Genomic DNA, 19,136 nt, shown 5'->3' with positions numbered 1-19,136 from the left:
CATTTCTCCATGTTAATTTATGGTTTCATAGTGCTGCATAAATTAATGTGATTTGATAATCATTAGTATCTCATTTGATGCCTTACCACCCCACATCATCTCTGTCATCATACAAATGAAGATAGTTAAGCAAGGGAGCACAGTGTCTTTTCTGATTTCACATGGCTCCTAATAATAATGAAATTTGTCACTTTGAATGTCTAATATAGGCCACCACTATGCTGGGTATTGTTCAAAAACTTAAAACTCAGAATACTCTGTAAAGTAAGTATGCATGATTTTACAAATAAGACATCAAAACTTACACATAGGACTGGAAAGGCAATGTAGTGTTCCATTTATATGACATTCTTTGGAAAAAGGCAAAGGTATAGAGATTTAGAACAGATTAGGGATTAAGGGTGGGAGTGCTGACTACAAATGGGCACCATGAATTTTTTTGAGTGGTGATTAAGTGTTCTGTACCTTGACTGTTGTAGTACAATTGTGGAAAACTGATATAACTACACTTAAAATAATGAATTTTGATGTACATATATTGAAACTGAATTACTAAAAAATGAACAACCACCAAAAACCTCCTGCTTTCATATGCTAAGAGGAAATTTAAAATTCTCCTCAACCTTGATAGATACATATGCAACAAGACTTGTTTCCATCACGCTGGGATCACTCTTGGGAAGAATTATAGAACTTGGGAAGGATATATGCCTTATCAGGCCCTTTTTGGAAGCTGGTTAGAAAACAACCCCTAGGGCCTTACCTCACACACATACCTGGAGAGAAATAAGACCTCCTCTGGAATCTTTTATTTTATACCAGGGTCTTTGGGTCAGGCTTTGCTAGCAACGTCCTGGTTCCGAAATCTAAAGGTGGACCTCTCAGTTGTTCCCCAATAAGGACCCTGCTTGGGGACTCCTAACCCTTGGGCACCGGCATCGTGACTTTCCGGCTCTAAACTTGTCATCAAGCCAGTCCCATGCCTTCTCGCCGGGAAACCCCATTACTGATCCCGACATCCCTTGGGAACATTGGGGCAGCCCCATGTGGCCGTGAGGTGAGAGGTAAGAAGCAGATCACACATCGTGAGACCACACGACTCTCAACCATCGCCAACTCCTGCTGCCACATACCCATCTGCTCCTGACCCGCAAGCACGAACACAAAAGACCCTCTCAGGGTCACAAAGACGCCTATGGGCACTCACACCCATTGTCCCAGCCACTGACGCGACTTGTCTCCTAGCTCAGGTCCCACACTCTGAGCCTCCAAGTTACCGACTGCCCACCTTCGCGCCCTCCTTATCCGCAGCCTCCGGGGCGAGTCTTCGTGGCCGCCAGCCACGGCGCATGCGCACTTCTTCCTGCGTGGAGTTCCCCACGGCACAGAACCCATCCGGTTGGCCTATGGGAAATGTAGTTCCAAAAAGAGCCCCCCCCCCCAGCTCCGCCCCCTCAGATGTAGGGAGTCCAGCCACTCAGCCTTTTCCCAGCATGCAGCACGGGCCTCCGTCTAAAGCAGCTGCGTCCTGGAGACCCCTGGGAATCCGTCTTCGCTGAAGTGCGCAGGCGCACCCCCTCAGAGGTGGAGACAGCCAAAGGCGACCGAGGCGCGAGCGCAGACGCAAGTGGTGGGGGGCCCTCCCCTCCTTCCCCGACTCCAGCTTTTGGTACGCTGAGCGGCCGGATGTCGGGAGTTGGTGGCGGTTCGCCTGGTGGCCCTAGCTCCCGAGGCTTCCGTCCTCCCCCATCCCCTGTGCTCGGGCGGCGTGGACGGCCGGGGAAGGCCCCGGGGGTCCCACGGAGCCTCCGCGACGGGGCGATGAGGGGACTCCGCGGAGGACATGGTGGCCGAACGAGGGGCGGACGCCAGTGGCGCCCCGACTGGGCTGTGTGCGTCTGGAACCGGGGGCCTGTTCCTGGAAGACTCGCGGCGTCCGCGAGGGGCCTGACATCATCGCCGCCGTCGTGTCTGACCCCTGGGGCCCGGCCGGGGGCTCGGAATCGCCCTCCTTTAGTTCTCGGGCGGCCAGTGACGGCTCAGGAACACCCCTGTGCACCGGGATGGCCGACGGGCCTGCGTTTGGGTTTGGGGGCTTCTGCCTGTCGGGCGGGCGCGGAAACAGCCCCTTTACCCGAGCTCCGGTGGATGAGGCGCTCGTGACGCTCGTGCTCAGCCCCTGCGTTCGGCTGTGCGTTGGGCCTGGACGCTCGGTGAGTACTTCTCGGTGGTTCCGTGGAACACCGTCCTGCAAGTTCTGCAGTGAGCGGAACGGACAACGTACCGGCCCTGCCTTGAAGCTGACGTTCTAGGCCACGCGGCCCAGAAGGGAGGTGAGGGAAGCGCGCGGTGGGGGTGCTGGTGATTCCCGAGAAGACGAGACAGAGCTGGGGCAGGGGTGCGCGGGGAGCTGAGCTGCGTGCGCCAGGGCGAGAGGCGGGTGCCGCCTGTGGGCACGTGCCTGTGGCGTGTGCCTGGGGGGGCCCTGCGTGCCTCCCAGGGGCGGTCCCGCCTGTCTGGCGAGCCACGTGTGTGGGTCCTAATGAGGATGCTCCTGTTCCCGGGCGGGAGCGTCGGATCTCAGTGCGCGGCCCTACCGTTTGGGGGTCTCTAAGTGCTGCCCAGTCTGCGTGTAACGAGATACAACGGCCTGTCAGGTGCAGCTTTACAAGCGCGTGCTATCTAACCTCTAGGAGGTGCACAGTTATTTTATTACTAAACCGGAAGGCTTCCCAATTATTTTTATTAAGTTGGTGTGATTTTGATACTACATGAAACAGAAAGGTTGGGACCAAGCTAACTTTCTAGGTTTATTGAGTAATACCTGAAATACAATAAAATTCAGATATAAGTAAGTTTTGATACATGTATGTGTCCATGAAACCATGACTGTGATCATAATAATGAATGAGAAAACTCAGTTTGGGGGCGCCTGGGTGGCTCAGTTGGTTGAGCGACTGCCTTCGGCTCAGGTCATGATCCTGGAGTCCCGGAATCGAGTCCCGCGTCGGGCTCCCTGTTCTGCGGGGGGTCTGCTTCTCCCTCTGACCCTCCCCCTTCTCTTGCTCTCTTTCTCTCTCACTGTCTCTCAAATAAATAAATAAAATCTTAAAAAAGAAAACTCAGTTTTGAATGAGGAATAAGTCATAAATGGAATATTGGACAGTATAATTCCCAACTTATTAGATACCTATCAAGGACTGGAGCTCATTTCAGGGATAAAAATGAGCGCCTGGGTGGCTCAGTGGTTAAGCGTCTGCCTTCGGCTCGGGTCATGATCTCAGGGTCCTGGGATCGAGCCCCACATTGGGCTCCCTGCTCTGCGGGAAGCCTGCTTCTCCCTCTTCCACTCCCCCTGCTTGTGTTCCCTCTCTCACTGTGTCTCTGTCAAATAAACAAATAAAATCTTTTTAAAAAAATGTTTCCATGTTATAAAATGCAAATATCCCATCATATTTTACCAAGAAGATGCAGCAGGCATTGCTGCACAGTGGTAGAAATTATGGACACATTAACACATGGACAGTAACCAGTGGTTGTCTACAAGGGAATAATGAATCTTCTGGCAACTCCATGTATGATAAGCAACTTACTGAAGATTTACATGTGAAGGAAGAAGCTAGAACACTCTTAGAAGTTACAGCAAGATTTGATGACTTCAGAATATGGAGAGGTTTTTTTGTATAAGAGAAAAGAGTAAGCTACAAAGGAAGAGAATGAGAAATTAAACACAAACCTATAGACCACTGAAATGTAGAATAAAGGGAGTACAAAGGTAAACACAGTCTGGGAGACAATATTTGCAATACATACAAATGAAAAAGATTCATGTCTAGAGTATATAAAGATATCAGAAGAAACCAATAAACATACAAATGAATTAAAAGTAAGAAAATGACATAAATATTTCATAGATGAAAGACAAAAAGTGCTCAATATCATTGGTAATCAGTAAAAAGCAAGATGTAATCACAAGGCAATCCTGTTTCACATGTACTATAGAGGCAAATATTCAGCAATTGCAGTGTTGTCAAACGTGGAATAAATAAACGTATGCAAGAATAGTGGGAGAGTCAATTCACACATTTCATTGGTACTTCCTATAAATTTGAAATTATCCATAATCTCCAACTCAGTAATTTTTCTCCAATGTATAGAGAATTTGTTGTGCATGGTCATTTGGAAATTGAAACAGGAATGATAGGAGCAGCGTTTTTCACAAGAGGAAAACAAACGAAACAGCCCCAAAACCATAAACACTGGAATGGATGAGTAAATTGGGTGACCCCCAGCTTCAGATGCCTGCACATGTGAAAAAAGACCGAGGCAAAGAAACCAGTGATGACCATGTTCCTGGTAATTCTATTATTACCCTTTCATGAAAAGCTAAAAAAAAAAAAAAAAAAAAAAAAAAAAACCCACAAAAAATGGCAAAGTTAAACAAAACACTATTTAGTAATGAATAATAGATGGCAAAGCTATGAAGAATAACTATAAAGTTCCCAATAGTGGTCACATTAGGGAGTAGGAGGGAAATGAAGAAAGGTGGACACATTGGGAGTCTAATATCCGCCCAAAATCTATTGAGGATTATGTCCAATCTACAGGGTTTATACAGTATTAATATTTAAGCTTAATATAAGACATTTATGCAATGTTTTTGAAGTATGAGATACCACACTATAAAAATTTAAAGAATTATTTACATGTGAAAAAGGTACAATTTTAAAAATATTTGTTTTATCCTGTTATCTAACCGCCTATCTAGTTTTGGTTTCAGTCACTTTGGAGGTATTCACAAATCTTTTAACTGGGTCCATTTAACTTGCCTTTGTATTCATTTGAATAGCAAAAGATTGGGTATGGGGCCAGTTTCTAAAAAGAACTGGTTACACAATATTATAGCATCATATGAACCTTGCTATGAAAAGAGCTGCAGGAATTTATTTCCAATTGAATAGAATCAAAGCATATATCAGTGTGTAAACCATGTTACCTTAGTATGTCTAAGGGAAGAAAAAATGTAGTTGAAATTGCTTCTCTTTACATAAAGAAACTCTGATTGTATGTACAAAAACTAATAAAATTGAAATTTGGAGGGGCAAAGGGACATGAATGCTAGAGGGTGTGCTAGGAGAGAGTTTTAAGTGAGATTTCTAAATCTCAGACTGGTTCTTTAAAACTCGGTGTTCATTTAGGGGCACCTGATGGTGCAGTCAGTTAAGTGTGGGATTCTTGGTTTCAGCTCAGGTCATGATCTCAGGGTCCTGAGATTGAGCCCCTCCCCAGACTCCTGTGGAGTATGCTTGAGATTCTCTCTCCTTCTCCCTCTGCCCCTCCCCACCATGCGCTCTCTCTTTCTCAGATAAATAATCTTTAAAAAACTTGGTGTTCATTTATAACAAACAAAAGTAAATTAACCATATTTTATTTTTAATACTTTATAAATCAAATGAGTAATATATGTATTTTTAAGATTTTATTTATTTATCTGACAGAGCACAAGCACGGGGAGCGGCAGGCAGAGGGAGAGGGAGAAGCAGACTCCCCACTGATCAGTGAGCCCAATGCAGGGCTCGATCCCAGGACCCTGAGATAACCTGAGCCAAAGGCAGACGCCAAACTGACTGAGCCACCCAGGCGCCCCGAGTGTGTGTGTGTATATATATATATATGTGTGTGTGTGTGTGTGTATATTTTAAGATTTTGTTTATTGGACACAGAGAGACAGCGAGAGAGGGAACACAAGCAGAGGGAGTAGGAGAGGAAAAAGCAGGCTCCCCGCCGAGCAGGGAGCCGGATGGGGGGCTCGATCCCAGGACCCTGGGATCATGACCTGAGCCAAAAGCAGATGCTTAATGACTGAGCCACTCAGGTGCCTCCCGAGTAGTATATTTTTAATGAGAACCCTCTTTTGTACATGCTACGTCTCTGAGCACTAATTTTTATGAGAGTGGACAATACTTTTTAAAAACCATAGAACATGATTTCTTTCAACTTTGTAAATAAAATAAGCAATAGATTTCCCTTCCACTGGCTCTTAAGCTGGGAAGTATTTTCTGCACAGAGAAGCATATTAAATGCACTAGGAATTTTGACTCAATCTGTTAAGCATATTAAATTTCTGGGTCCATTCCAAATTTATTTAAGCTTTTGCTGTTTTCTTCTGTCAGTTAGGGTGCCTGAGGGATATCATAGCCGTTCACTATTCGAAGTCTCTAGGGACATACTAAAACATGGATCTGCAGTTAATTTCCCTTTAGTGTAAAACGTGAACCTGGGAATTCTAATAAACACATCTGGTAACTTGTGGTTGTTCTGGGAAAAGTTCCTGTGCCCAGGTTCAAGCTGCAGGGTTCAGATTTCCGGCAAGCATTGGCCCTCGTTGGCTGGACTTTGCGGATATAAAGCAGCAGGTGAGTGGGGTGGGGCAGCATAGGTAAGGCCTCAAACGGAGACAACCGCCGAACATCAAAACGTATCCAGACCCTGCACTGCACGTGCTGAAGTCACTGTCAAATACCTGTGTTCTTAAAGAGCGCAGACCCATGGATGACCTTGCGGTCCCAAGCCAACCTCTGGCCCCTGGAGGACACCAGGCCCTCCTGGCCTGTCCCGTCGTGTCCCAGCCCGGCCAGGCGCGGGCACCCCTCCTTCTCTGGACAAAGAGGTGTTGCTCCCAGGGGCAACGGGGTCTGGAGACAGGCGGCGCCACCGAGCTGCGGGAAGACCCGAAATCCTCAGGGAATTAGAGCTAGTTCTACGTGGGCACAGATGTCCCTGTCGTGAGCAGCCGGGAGAGGCCAGCCACGTGTGTTCCAGCTGTGCGGGATTATCCCATCAGGGGCCCTGGGGCAAGGGTGTTGGGCTGTCCAATTAGGAGGGCTGGGGCGGGGTTCGGAGCGCTATCCAATGAGGATCCGGGGGCTCGGAGCACCGTCCAATCAGAGCCGGGGGCGGGCGCGCTCCCCCCCTAGCGGCCTAGGCTCTCACTGCCTGAGGCACCAGTGTGCACCTGCCCCTTGGGGAGCAGGTGTCTTGAATCCGCATCGCTCTCACCCGCACGGGCCGCGGAGTCACCGCGAGGACGCCAGGAGAGCCAGGAGCGGGGCTGAGAGATGGTGAGCGTGCGGGGTCGGCCGACACCGGGAGGGGCTGGTTCGAATAGGCCGGTACAGGCTGGAGGTGGCCCGGCCCGGGTTCCTCCCCCCAGCCCCTGTCCAGGTTCTGACCCGCGTTTCCGCTCTTGGCTGCGGGGTGAGGTCCCCGCGTCCTGTCCCATCCGCGCGTGGGTCTGGGTTCTCAGAACTTCCTGGGGTGACCAGGGGAGCGGGACTGCTATCCACCCGGGGCTGGGGGGGTCTCAGTCCCGGGTCGGCTTCTCCCGGAGGACAGCCTTGGGGGGCGGGCGAGGAGTCCCGGGAGACCCGCTTAGGGCCCTGGCTCGGAGAGATCTCCTGGGAGGTCCTGGATCCCTAAGTGACCCCAGTTCCCTCCCCTGGAGGGACTTTAGTCGTCAGCCGGCAGATGCTGCTATTGAGGGAAGAAAAATGGTTCCTGCCCTCTGGGTTCTCACAGTGAAGGAAGCAAAACCAAAGAACAGAGACAACCCACCCGGTGAGCTAGTGCGGCAACCTGGAAAGCAAAATGCGCTGGAGACCTACGGTGGGACAGGAGCCTGTGCCCTTTGGGAGGGTGTCCCGGGAGCATTTCAGAGAACAGGTGGTGGGGGGGTGGGTGTCCCACGTGGTAGGATGGCCCTGCTTGACCCCTGAGTCATCTATGTCTGTGTTCCAGTTCTGCACTGCCCCTCCCTGGGTTTGTCACCTTCAAAAGATTTATTTGGCTATTCGAGCCTCAGATTTTTCAGTAAATGTAAATACATTTAACTAACAGACTTTGAAAGATTAGATGAAATATTTGCAAGGAAAGAGGGAGTGGTCAATTTCAGGGGGGGAAGAAAGATCTAGTCTTGCATTTGTTAAAAATTCTTTTGTGTCTTTTTTCTCTCCTGGAGCATGTGTGGTTAAGTTTCTCACATCTGTTGTTTTCTTTTTGGTGATGACTAATGGAATTCCAGAGCTTAGCCTGGAGAATGCTACTGGGGAAAAGAATCTAAGGGAAATAGAGAAACCCTCTGTCCCATTATGAATGCATACAAATGAGTGCATTTCCGCACACAAAACGTTTGGCATATTAGTTGGTGAATTACAAAGACTCACCAAAAATGTCAGTTATTTTTTGACAGGGTGGGGAATTTATGACTGCAGATAATTCTATTCTGCCTGGTATTATTGGACTTCAGAGATTCATGCTAAATCCCAACTACCTGGAGTGGGGATAGGGGCCCTGCCCAGTGACTCCAAGCTAAGTAAGGCCAGCCAAGCAACAGCAGAGGGAGGGAATGAAATGGTTTCTTTCTGGAGAGTCTCCTGTGCCTGTGTCCTGGGCTGCCCACACCATCTGGAGAAGGTGTGTGTGTGCCTAGAAAAGCTGCAGGGCACTAAAATGTGTGTGGCTGGTGGTGATGCCCTTTCTGAGGTTATGCTTGCCACTGCCTTGGGGATGTTTCTAAATAGTACATTTGGGGTGGGCATGCACAGAGGTGCACACTGAGAAAGTCTATCAAGGTCAGACTTAGAGAAAGACTCTTTTGGGGTCTGTCTCCTAGAGAAAGAGTTATGAATGTGGGGGTTCATTTGGGGTAGAGCCTTAAACTGACTCCAGCCAAGAATTTCCTGGCTACTGAGAATTGAAGCCTGGAGAGGGAGCATTCCCACACTGCAAGGTCGGGAGAGGCGGGTGTGTGGGGCTCCAGAGTTCATCCCTGTGTCTGCTCGGGTCTCCCTGCCCTCCATCACTGGAGACTGACCAACAGAAGGCTGGCATTTCTACAGTGAGGTTCTGGACCCCAAGCCTGTGAATGTGTCACCTTCTGAACATGGTGGGTTTTCTTTGCGAATAGTGGATAAGTGAGTGGCTTTATCTGAGCCAATGGAAATGTTTGGTTTTCTTCCCTTCTGATTTCTATATCTAATGTTGCTGCTGTGTAACTCCAGTCTCCCTAAACGTTTGGCCTTTTCATTTCCCTGTTTGAGTGTGTAAGACTTTTATTTTCTTGGGTGAGTAGAAATGGATTGAAAGATAAAATATAAGAGAAGAGAATTCTGGAAACATACAACATTTTTCTTCCTTCTTTGACAAGAGAAAGTCCAGATAGGAGATGGGTGTATTTAAACTCTCAGGTTAATTTTTCACTTTTTCAATAATTTTTATATCAGTGATTGTCTCTATAGAGTTATGAGATTTAAAATGTACTATTCCTAAAACAATTCTTATTTTAACTGATATGAGAAAAATTACCTTTGGATATGCAAATCCTTGAAAATCATAGTGCATTGAATGGGTTAGGTCCAAACCTCTAACGTGTGAAGTATTCTACTCATTTTTTGAAAATATTCCCCAGTTTGAGGGGCCCTTGGGGGTGCAGTTGGTTAAGTGTCTGACTCTTGGTGGCAGCTCAGGTCATGATCTCAGGGTTGTGAGACTGAGCCCCACATCCGGCTCTGAGTCAGGCTCTGAGCTCAGCATGGAATCTGCTTAAGATTCTCTCAATCCCCCTCTGCCACTCCTCCCATTCACTCTCTCTCAAATAAATAAATCTTAAAAAAAAAAAAAAAAAACAACTCCCCAGTTTAAGATAGAGTGGAAACAATGACGATGTCACCTGTCATTTTAGTTGTAAAGAGGTTTGAGATATTTTATTTTTCATGGTTTACACTTTCATAAACTTTAGTTTTCAGGGAATTGTTAACCTTAAAAATTAATGTCAGTTACTTTAACAGCAAAAATGGGGTTATTCGGGAATAGCAGAGAATTGCAATTTGGGACATGCAAGCTACAGCAAAACCATAGACATGTCCAACAAAAAAAGAAGAGGAACATTATTTTCTCTGAGTTTTGATGACAGTTTTTCTTGCTGAATTATAGGTGTAGTCAATTTCTTCTCTCTCCTTTTTTTTTTTTTTAAAGAATTCTCCATTCTTATTTTTTATTTTATTTTTTAAATTTTTGTAAGTAGGCTCTATGTCCAGTGCGGGGCTTAAACTCACAACCTTGAGATCGAGAGTCTTATACTGTACTGACTGAGCTAGCCAGACACCCTAGGGGTAGTCAATTTCTTATAGGAGATGCTGTGGACATCTCTTCCTGTCAGGGCCTGTAATTGATGGTTCTTTCCTGTAGAGATTCTTCTGTTGGAGTTTGTAATGGGCAGTTCTTGTAATCAAGGTGGAATGCTCCCCCTTCTGGCCTCCCAGCTCCATCTGATTTTTTTTTTTTCTGGGTTTTTCTTTCCTTTTTTCTTTTTTCATTTATTATTATTATTTTTTCTTCCAACTCCATTTTAGTGAGGCTTACCTTTATTAATTTTCACAGGATTAAATATTAAAATGATTTCCTGTGTGGAAAAGTGGTTCCCAAGTAAAAATAAAAACTATTAAAAAGCAAAATATAGAGGTGCCTGGGTGGCTCAGTTAAACATCAGACCCTTGGTTTCAGCTCAGGTCATGATCTCAGGGTTGTGGGATTGAGCCTTGTGTTGGGCTCTGTGCTCAGCGTGGAGTCAGTTTGAGATTCTCTCTCTTAAATAAATAAATAAATCTTTTTTAAAAAGCAAAATATAACTTATATAGATTTCTCTTTATGTAAAGTAAATAATGTATGCAAAGGTTTAAAAACCTTGCAAAACACTGAAAATCTAACATAAAACAACTCTCTGCCAGCGTATTCTGGTCCATGACAGTCCTACCCCAGCCACCCTCAGACAACCAGTTTTAATAATTTCTTGTGCATTTTTATCAGTGTTTCTTTCTATAAAAAGAAACAAAAGGCAAAGTTTTTCTTTTGTTATAGGAAAGGTAACATGATATACACAGGGCAACATACTTTTCTTATTTGTTCTAATGATAGTCCTGCAGAGCTTTTCCTATAATGTCAGTTGTCTTTGATTTTCAAGTTTATGCAACTAGTTCTCTTTAATTAGGCACTTGATCTGCATCTAATATTTTTCTACCAAGGTTTGTTAATCAAAACTGACTTTTTCATATTACATGGTAAGCAAACATAAGAAAAGTGTTATTTTCCAACCTTGATTAATGCTTTAACTTTTATGGTGAAATCTATCATATTTGGAATGCATGCAAAGTTTTATTGGACATCTAAAAACTAATCACGGTGTAAACATCTGTGAATTCACCACCTAGATTCATAAATGGGCTTTGGGTAGCTGTAAGAGTCTCCTGACATGATCCTCCCAGAACTCACCACTGTCTTGTCTCATCGATGACCACTGTTTGCTTCTTTGCTTAATATTCATACCTTTACCTTTTATGTTTTTGTTGTTGTTGTGTTGTTTTTTTTACTAAGCAGTGTTCTGCTTTGTTCTACTTCTTTGGGACGTTCAATAAATAAATATTAATGGAATTACACTGAAAAGGCTTTCCTATGGTTCTTTGCCATAGCGTGTTTTGTACATGCTACTATCTGAAAGCTGCATTCATTAAATTCTTCCATTCCAGTGCTTATGGGGTTTGGGTTTTTCAAGTTTGTTTTTCTGCTTTTGCGAAAAGTGCCACTCCTTTGAGTCTTGTTTCAGTGTCCAAGGTCAGATGTGTAGTACATTTGCCCACATATTGGAGGAAAATCTCTAGATTGTAGATCATGGCCAAGTTCAAATTTATGAGACAATTCCAATGAAGTGTACCAATTGATTTTCCAAACATGTGTGCATAACTGCTTATGTGTTCCATGTGACCATCAACACCTGAGATTATCTAATTTAGTAATTTTGCCCTTCTTGGTTTGAAATAGGATCTGTTTGAGATTTTATTTTTCTATTTGCTCATTACCAATGAGATTGACTCTTTTTTCATATGTGGTCTTACATCTTTTGTGATACATGTTTTAGTCATTTTCCTATCTTTTATTCATTTGTTTGACCATTCATTTTTATTCTGCACACATATTTTTATATTTGTATGTGTTGCAAATATCTTTATCTCAAATTGTCGTTTACCTTTTTGGTTTCTTAATTTTATTTTTTTAAGATTTATTTATTTATTTGAGGGGTGCCTGGGTGGCTAAGTCAGTTAAGCATCTGACTCTTGGTTTTGGCTGGGGTCATGATTGCGAGGTCCTGGGATTGAGCCCAATGTCAGGCTCCCTGCCCAGTGGGGAGTCTGCTTCTCCTTCTGCCTCTTCCCCTGCTTGTGCTCTCTCTCCCTCTCAAATAAATGAGTGAAATCTTTAAAGATTTATTTATTTATTTGAGAGAGAGAGAGTGGAGGTAGGGTCAGAGGGAGAGAGAGAGAATCTCAAGCACACTCCCCGCTGACCACAGAGCCCGACCCTGGCTCCATCTCACAACCCTGAGATCATGACCTGTGCTGAAACCAAGAGTTGGGCGCTTAACCAACTGCACCACCCAGGTCCTCCTGTCTTTCACATTTAAGTGGTTATTGTTTGTGGATTAGATGGGAATACAATGCATTTTTCTCAGTTGGATACCAATTTCTCCCTGCCCCATATATTACCATGTACATCATTTCTGCCACTGCTCTGTGATGCTTGTTCTGTCATTTATCAAATTTCCATTACATCGGGGTCTCTTTAGGAGTCTTTTCCTTTCCATTAATCTATTTGTTTATCCCTATACTAATAACATATTGCTCAGATTACTCAAATTCCTTGATGTATTTGAAGAGCCCCCCTACTTTGTTCTTAAAATTTTTTTGTCTTTTTTGGACATTTGTTCTTTCTATTAGGTTTGGAGAAGTTGTTTTTGTGAAGTCCTGGGAAATCAGGTCTGAGGATTTACTGGGATTTTATAAAGACTACAGGTTTCTTTTTGGGGAGCTGACATCTTGGTGACACTGAGTTCTTTCTAAGAACATGTCCCATCTTTCTATTATTTAATTCTACTTTGATATTATCCAATAAAGTTGAGGTTTTGGTCCATTAGAATCTTTTTATACCCTTCATTAGAATTCTTTATTATGTGTTAGCTTTTTTTAAAAAAAGCTTTATTGAGATATAATTTACATACTGTACAATTCACCAGTTTAAAGTGTACAATTCAGTGCTTTCTGTTTATTCACAGATATATGCAACCATCACCAGAGTCAACTTTAGTTCATTTTCATCACCTCGAAAGAAACCTCATACCCTTTATCTATCACCCTCCATCCTGCTTCCAGCCATAAATAACCACTAATGTACTTTTTGCCTCTTGAGAATTTCTTATTCTGGACATTTCATGAGAATGGAGTAACATACTTTGTAATTCTTTCTCCTACAAGTTCAAATCTATGGTTGAGTCCCTCTAGGGACATTTTTCAGTTATTGTGCTTTTTGACTCCAGAATTTTCACTTGGTTCATTAGAATAACTTCTCTTTATTGACATTATTTGGTGCATCATTGTTATCATATATTACTTTACATCTTTAATCATGATTTCCTTTAGTTCTTTGAACATATTTATAATAGTTACTTTGAAACCTTCTTCTGTTAAATCCAATATCTATTTGCTCTCATCAGTTTCTGTTGCCTGCTTATTTTTCTGCTGTAAGGATCACAATGTCCTTTTTTTTTTTCATGCCTTGTAATTTTTTGTTGGAAACTGGACACTATAGGTAATATATTTTAGCAACTTTGGGTACTAGCCCCTATCCTCTGGGGCCTGTGACTGTTGTTTATGTCTGCTTGGTGACTGGCCAGATTATTTTAGTCAAATCTATTTCACTCTCCTCCCAACCCCTTCAGTGCTCTTAAGCTCCACTAATGGTCCGCTGACTGCTTTATTGTTTTGAACCTGCCATGGTGCATACATTGCTCTATAGAATAATCCAGTCAAATTTGGACTCCTTTGAAGGAATAGTTTCACAGGTCAATGTTTGTTAGTTGTTCAGACCCTTGGAGGTTTCCTCCCCACCCTCCTCTTTCCCTGTTTCTCCCCTGCAAACAAGGTGGACTACAATTTTGCCTGTACCCTGAATCTCTTCCTTGTTGCCTTTCACTACAACTTGCACTGTTTTTGAGAGCACCCTTAGGCTTAAGATTCTCCATCTTCTGTTGTAAATGAAGTCAGTTCTTTGGCAAAAGGCCAGGACCTATCTCTTTTACAGCCTGCTTTTCCTCCTTGTCAAAATCTTTGAGCCAGGGAACTGCAGTGAGCTGGGGACAATGATACACTTCTTTCTGAGTGACACCCCACTTTAAGAGCTGAGCATTAAGTGGAGGAAGGGCAGTTGCCTGATGTCTTCTCAGCTTGCCTCTCTTGGATGTGGAGCCTCTGCCTTATGAGGCATAACAAGAGCAGTCAGGTCCCCAGTATTCTCATCAGCCCTGTACCCGCTGTAGATCCCACATTCCACAAGTGGGGGCTGGTGTTAGTAGAGAGCCCTCACCTGTCAACTGCTCTCGCTTGGAGCTTAAACTCAGTAACAACTAACTGGGGCAGGATGAGAAATGCTGACATCCTCCTCTGGCTAGGAGCTGTGGGGATAGGGAGCCCGTGGCTGCAGTCTGAAAAAGAAGTCTAGGGAGAGAGAGAGAGTAGTCTTGGTTCAAATACCAGACTGTTAACTTTTCTTACTGAATTCTCATAGAGTTTCTTGAATACCTGGTTCCTCAGCTGTATGCCCTGAGGACTATTTCCAGAGGCTTGAAATGATGGTTTTAAAAGTAATTTCAGGGCATCTGGGTGGCTCAGTTGGTTGGGCGACTGCCTTCGGCTCAGGTCATGATCCTGGAGCCCTGGGATCAAGTCCCACATCGGGCTCCCTGCTCAGCAGGAAGTCTGCTTCTCCCTCTGACCCTGCCCCCTCCCATGCTCTCATTCTCTCTCTCAAATAAATAAATAAATAAATAAATAAATAAAATCTTTTTTAAAAAAGTAATTTCACCAGTTTCACTGGGGAGCAGGTCCACAGGGTACCTCATATTGCCATACAGTTGTGTTCACTTTTTAATGTGAGTTTTCCAACTTAGTATTGTTATTAAATGGAAAGGTAATGAGTTTTATTTTCATCTTGTGTTTTTATTTTAGAATCTTGCTAAATCTTTTTGGTTCTTTTTGTTCTGTTTTGGTCCTATGCATATGCTTGTTGGTGCTAAGGATAACAATGATCTTTCTATTATTTTGTAATTCTGCATATTTGTTTATTTTCGGGTGGCACTGGATTGGATCTCTAGTACAGTGTTGACTAGGAGTGAGGCAATGGGAACCTAGTTTTGTACTTTTTTTGATAGAAAATAATGAACTTCACTCCATTTGTATGTTCCTTTTTGAATAATCTTTTTTTAACTATTCCCTTTATTGGGCTATGTATCTTACCATTGATTCCCCTACAGTATGAGTTTTTTTCATGTGTTTTCTATATTGCTTTCTATGATTCTTAAGATGATTTCAGGTAAATTGTATTAGTTGATTATAGAGTTTCATTGTAAAGTATAACATACATGCAGAAAAGTACATAAGACATATTGAACAGTCCATGGAAATCATAAAAAATAAACAGCTATGAAAGAAAATCCAGCCCTAGATCTAGAACAGTTCTTGACATTAGACACTCCACTGGAAGTGATTCCCTCCTCTCCAGATGTAACCAATATCTTGAATCCTGTGATGGTACTATCCATGCTTTTATCGCCTGTGTATGCATCATTAAATAAAGACACTCTAACTTTGGATGTTTTATAATGCATGTAAATGGAACCACAGTGTATATGCTACCTTATGTCAGACTTCTTTTAAAGTTATTTCATGGTCTTCTATGGAGTAATAATAAACCTTTACTGCTCTCTTGTATTCACTTGTAAGGATACGCAATTATTATTTATTAACTCTATTACTAGTGGTGATTTGGGTGTTTTCAGATTTTTGCCATTATGACCAGTGCTCCTAAAAACATTATTATACATGTATTTACTTGGATGTCTTATTCTTATTCCCATCTTGGTATACTCTATGGTGAATTTCTCTTTCTCTCCCCAAGAACTTAATCCACATAAGGCCTTCTACATCTCAGTTGATGGAAACTCCATTATTCCCGTTTCTATGGTGAGAAGTGATCAGTCATTAAATCTCCTCATTCTGTCTTGCCCCAACTTCAGTCCATCAGGAATCTGTAGCTCTTATCTATGCTTTCCCTGCACATTCCACTGTGAGCACCCAGGTTGACCCACCTTCTTCTCACCTGGTTATGGCTTTATTTTCCTTTTTTTTTTTTTTTAAAAAAAGATTTTATTTATTTATTTGACAGAGAGAGACACAGTGAGAGAGGGAACACCAGCAGGGGGAGTGGGAGAGGGAGAAGCAGGCATCCCGTGGAGCAGGGAGCCCGATGTGGGGCTCGATCCCAGGACCCTGAGATCATGACCTGAGCCGAAGGCAGACGCTTAATGACTGAGCCACCCAGGCACCCAATGGCTTTATTTTCCTATCAGGTGTTCTCGTCTCTACATCCATCCCCTGCAGTCTAGTCTCAGCATAAGTGATGGGTCATTAAAGCTATCAGAGGACATCACTCCTCTGTGCAAAAGCCTGAAGTAGTTCTGCATTTCTCACAGAGTCAGATCTGACTAGTTCCCCACAAGATGATATGCTCCACCTCCCATCACGCTCCACCATCCTTGACTGTTATTCCCCATCTCAATTTGCTCCAGTCTCTGGCAGTGTGTCTTAGCCCATTCAGGCTGCTATAATAAAATACCAAAAAGGGGCGCCTGGGTGGCTCAGTTGGTTAAAATACCAAAGAGTGGCCTATAAACAACAGAAATTTATTTCTCACAGGTACAGAGGCTGGGAAGTCCAAGATCAAGGCAACAGCATGCCTTGGATGGAATGAGCTGTTTTGGCATCTTATAACCTCAGTGTGTATGTGTGTTTACTAAAAATTAATGCACACCAACACCAAGGTTTATGAATGTGGATATTATGGAAAGGTCTAAGTTCTCATGTCTTCTTCCCGCCTTCTGAATTCTCATGTCTTCCTCTTTCCTCGTCTTTCTCAATACCGCTTCTGTCTCAAATTAAGGGGGCATAAAGTAAGAAAGAGTAGCAACTGATTCTGTGATAAATAATATATGTAAATAATACACGTATGAGTTAAAATTAGCATTTCTCCAGAAAAATGTCTTCTGGCACCCAGTTGGATTTGTGTATTTCGAATGGAGTACATCAAGACAAAGGGTCAGTTGGCCCACATTGTGAGTTGGGTTTCTACCTTGGGCCTCTCACTGTTGGTGAGAGGAAATGAAGGAAAAGCTCCTTCAGTGTGTTTTTATTTATCAGAATCTCATCAAGATTTGAACTTGTGGTTTATGCAGTGCTGAGAGATGTGGTAGGCAATAAGCAAAGAGATGAAATCATTTTTGTCATAAGGAATTGATACTCATAAAACAGCAGTATTTGTTTCATTTATATAGCATTTCTCTAATTTCTCCAAGTGTTTTGGACCATTCTAGACTCTGTGAAAAGGCAGGGATCACACAGGAAGGGCCACAGTAAAAATGGAGAGAGAGATAAGTTCAATGTGTTAATGTGTTAAGACTATGATACAGAGGGAGCCTGGGTGGTTCAGGTTGGTTAAGTGTCTGCCTTTGGCTCAGGTCATGATCTCGGGGTCCTGGGATCAAGCCCCACATCAGGCTCCTTGCTCAGGAGGGAGTCTGCTTCTCCCTCTCCCTTTGCCGCTCCCCCCTGCTTGTGCTTTCTCTCGTGCGCACACTCTCTCAAATAATAAATAAAATCTTTTTAAAAAGACAATGATACAGAAAATGAGTGTGGACATAGATTAGATGTGAAGAGACCAAAGAATCTTGTTTGAACTTCCTGTGAATTTGAGTCCACTTTCCCTGTGTTGTCAGTGTTGCCCACTCTCCTACAATGATGTGGTTTGTTTTAGGACTCAGTGGTCTTCGAGGATGTGGTTGTGGACTTCACCCAAGAGGAGCGGGCCCTGCTGAATCCTGCTCAGAGGAAACTCTACAAAGATGTGATGCTGGAAACCTTCAGGAACCTGGTCTCAATAGGTAAGGAGGCAGCAATCCTTCACTTAGTTATTTAGAGAGTAAGTATTTCTTATTCATTAAGCCTACTTCAAGATTTGGAATAAGAAGGAAAACACACTGATAAATAAAACAGGCATGATCACAGCTGTCATGGATCTAGAATCTAACAGTTTCTCTGTGACAGTAAAAGTCCAAATATTAACCTGTGTTTTTCTTTCTGTCTTCTTTAAAATACTTAGGGTCCTTCAGTGTCATTAGTCTGGGTATATATTCATGTGTCACTTTGTGGACATGGAGAAGTTTGTTGTTTGAAATCTTGTGGTTTTTCTGTTCATATTAAATCGCCTCCAGGGGCAACTGGGCAGCTCAGTTGGTTAAGTGTCTGCCTTTGTCTCAGGTCATGATACAGTCCTGGGATCAAGCCCCTGCACTGGGCTCCCTGATCCACAAGGGGCCTGCCTTTCCCTCTCCCTCTGCCTGCTGCTCCCCCTGCTTGTGCACATGTGCACTCTCTCTCTGTCAAATAAATAAATAAAATCTTAAAAAAAAAAATCGCCTCCGTTTTGACCTCTTGTGCCTCTTAATAATGAAGTTTTGAAACAGCTAAACTGTAGTTCTTTGCTCACAGGTGCCTTCCTTATAAGATTTATTCACTGTTCTGTTTTAGATGATGAGACTCAACTTAAAACCAATGGGTCCATTTCTCAGCAGGATATTTTTGGAGAAAAATTATCTAATGAACAGAAAATAGCAATGTTCACAAAAAATGATTTCTGGACCTCCCTTTTTCAAGAAAATTGGGAAGACCAGTGCATTGAAGATAAGCACAATAATGAGTGGAGACATTTGAGGTGAGTTGCACTTAGGAGAAAACACAATATTCCAGTAGAGAATCTTACTATTTCATGAAATTAAAAAACAAAAACAAAAAACTGATAAACCTTGTTCCAGAATTTGTTTATTCACAGACCATTTCCTCCTTTTTTTCCTTCATGTGACTCAGACATTGAGCATTTGAAAGATAGTTCAGTGGGAAACAATGATCAGGGAACCCTGTATGAGA

General features: G+C 43.3%; 2 protein-coding genes across 3 annotated transcripts in view; one reads left to right on the top strand and one right to left on the bottom strand.

The window, feature by feature from the left end:
- The window catches only part of LOC123834268 (zinc finger protein 77-like), an 81,727-nt gene that overhangs the window by 21,517 nt on the left and 41,074 nt on the right, over positions 1 to 19,136 (bottom strand). The gene's annotated exons all lie outside the window — the stretch shown is intronic.
- LOC123834257 (zinc finger protein 556-like) overlaps positions 1,577 to 19,136 on the top strand; it is a 66,443-nt gene continuing 48,883 nt past the window's right edge. Inside the window, exons 1-3 of one of the 2 annotated variants that reach the window (XM_064574810.1) lie at positions 1,577 to 2,213; positions 17,968 to 18,094; positions 18,741 to 18,924. In XM_064574810.1, the coding sequence (XP_064430880.1) occupies positions 2,064 to 2,213; positions 17,968 to 18,094; positions 18,741 to 18,924 (461 nt within the window). In that variant the 5' untranslated portion in view covers positions 1,577 to 2,063. Of the gene's footprint in view, positions 2,214 to 17,967; positions 18,095 to 18,740; positions 18,925 to 19,136 lie in introns of those variants that run through there. The other variant, XM_064574809.1, reaches the window with a different exon arrangement.

Source organism: Mirounga angustirostris, unplaced genomic scaffold (genome assembly GCF_029215605.1).
Source record: "Mirounga angustirostris isolate CCGP_5_RB_7025 unplaced genomic scaffold, mMirAng1.0.hap1 SCAF_1, whole genome shotgun sequence".
Classification (NCBI taxonomy): domain Eukaryota; kingdom Metazoa; phylum Chordata; class Mammalia; order Carnivora; family Phocidae; genus Mirounga; species Mirounga angustirostris.
This window is presented reverse-complemented; position numbering and strand designations above follow the sequence as displayed.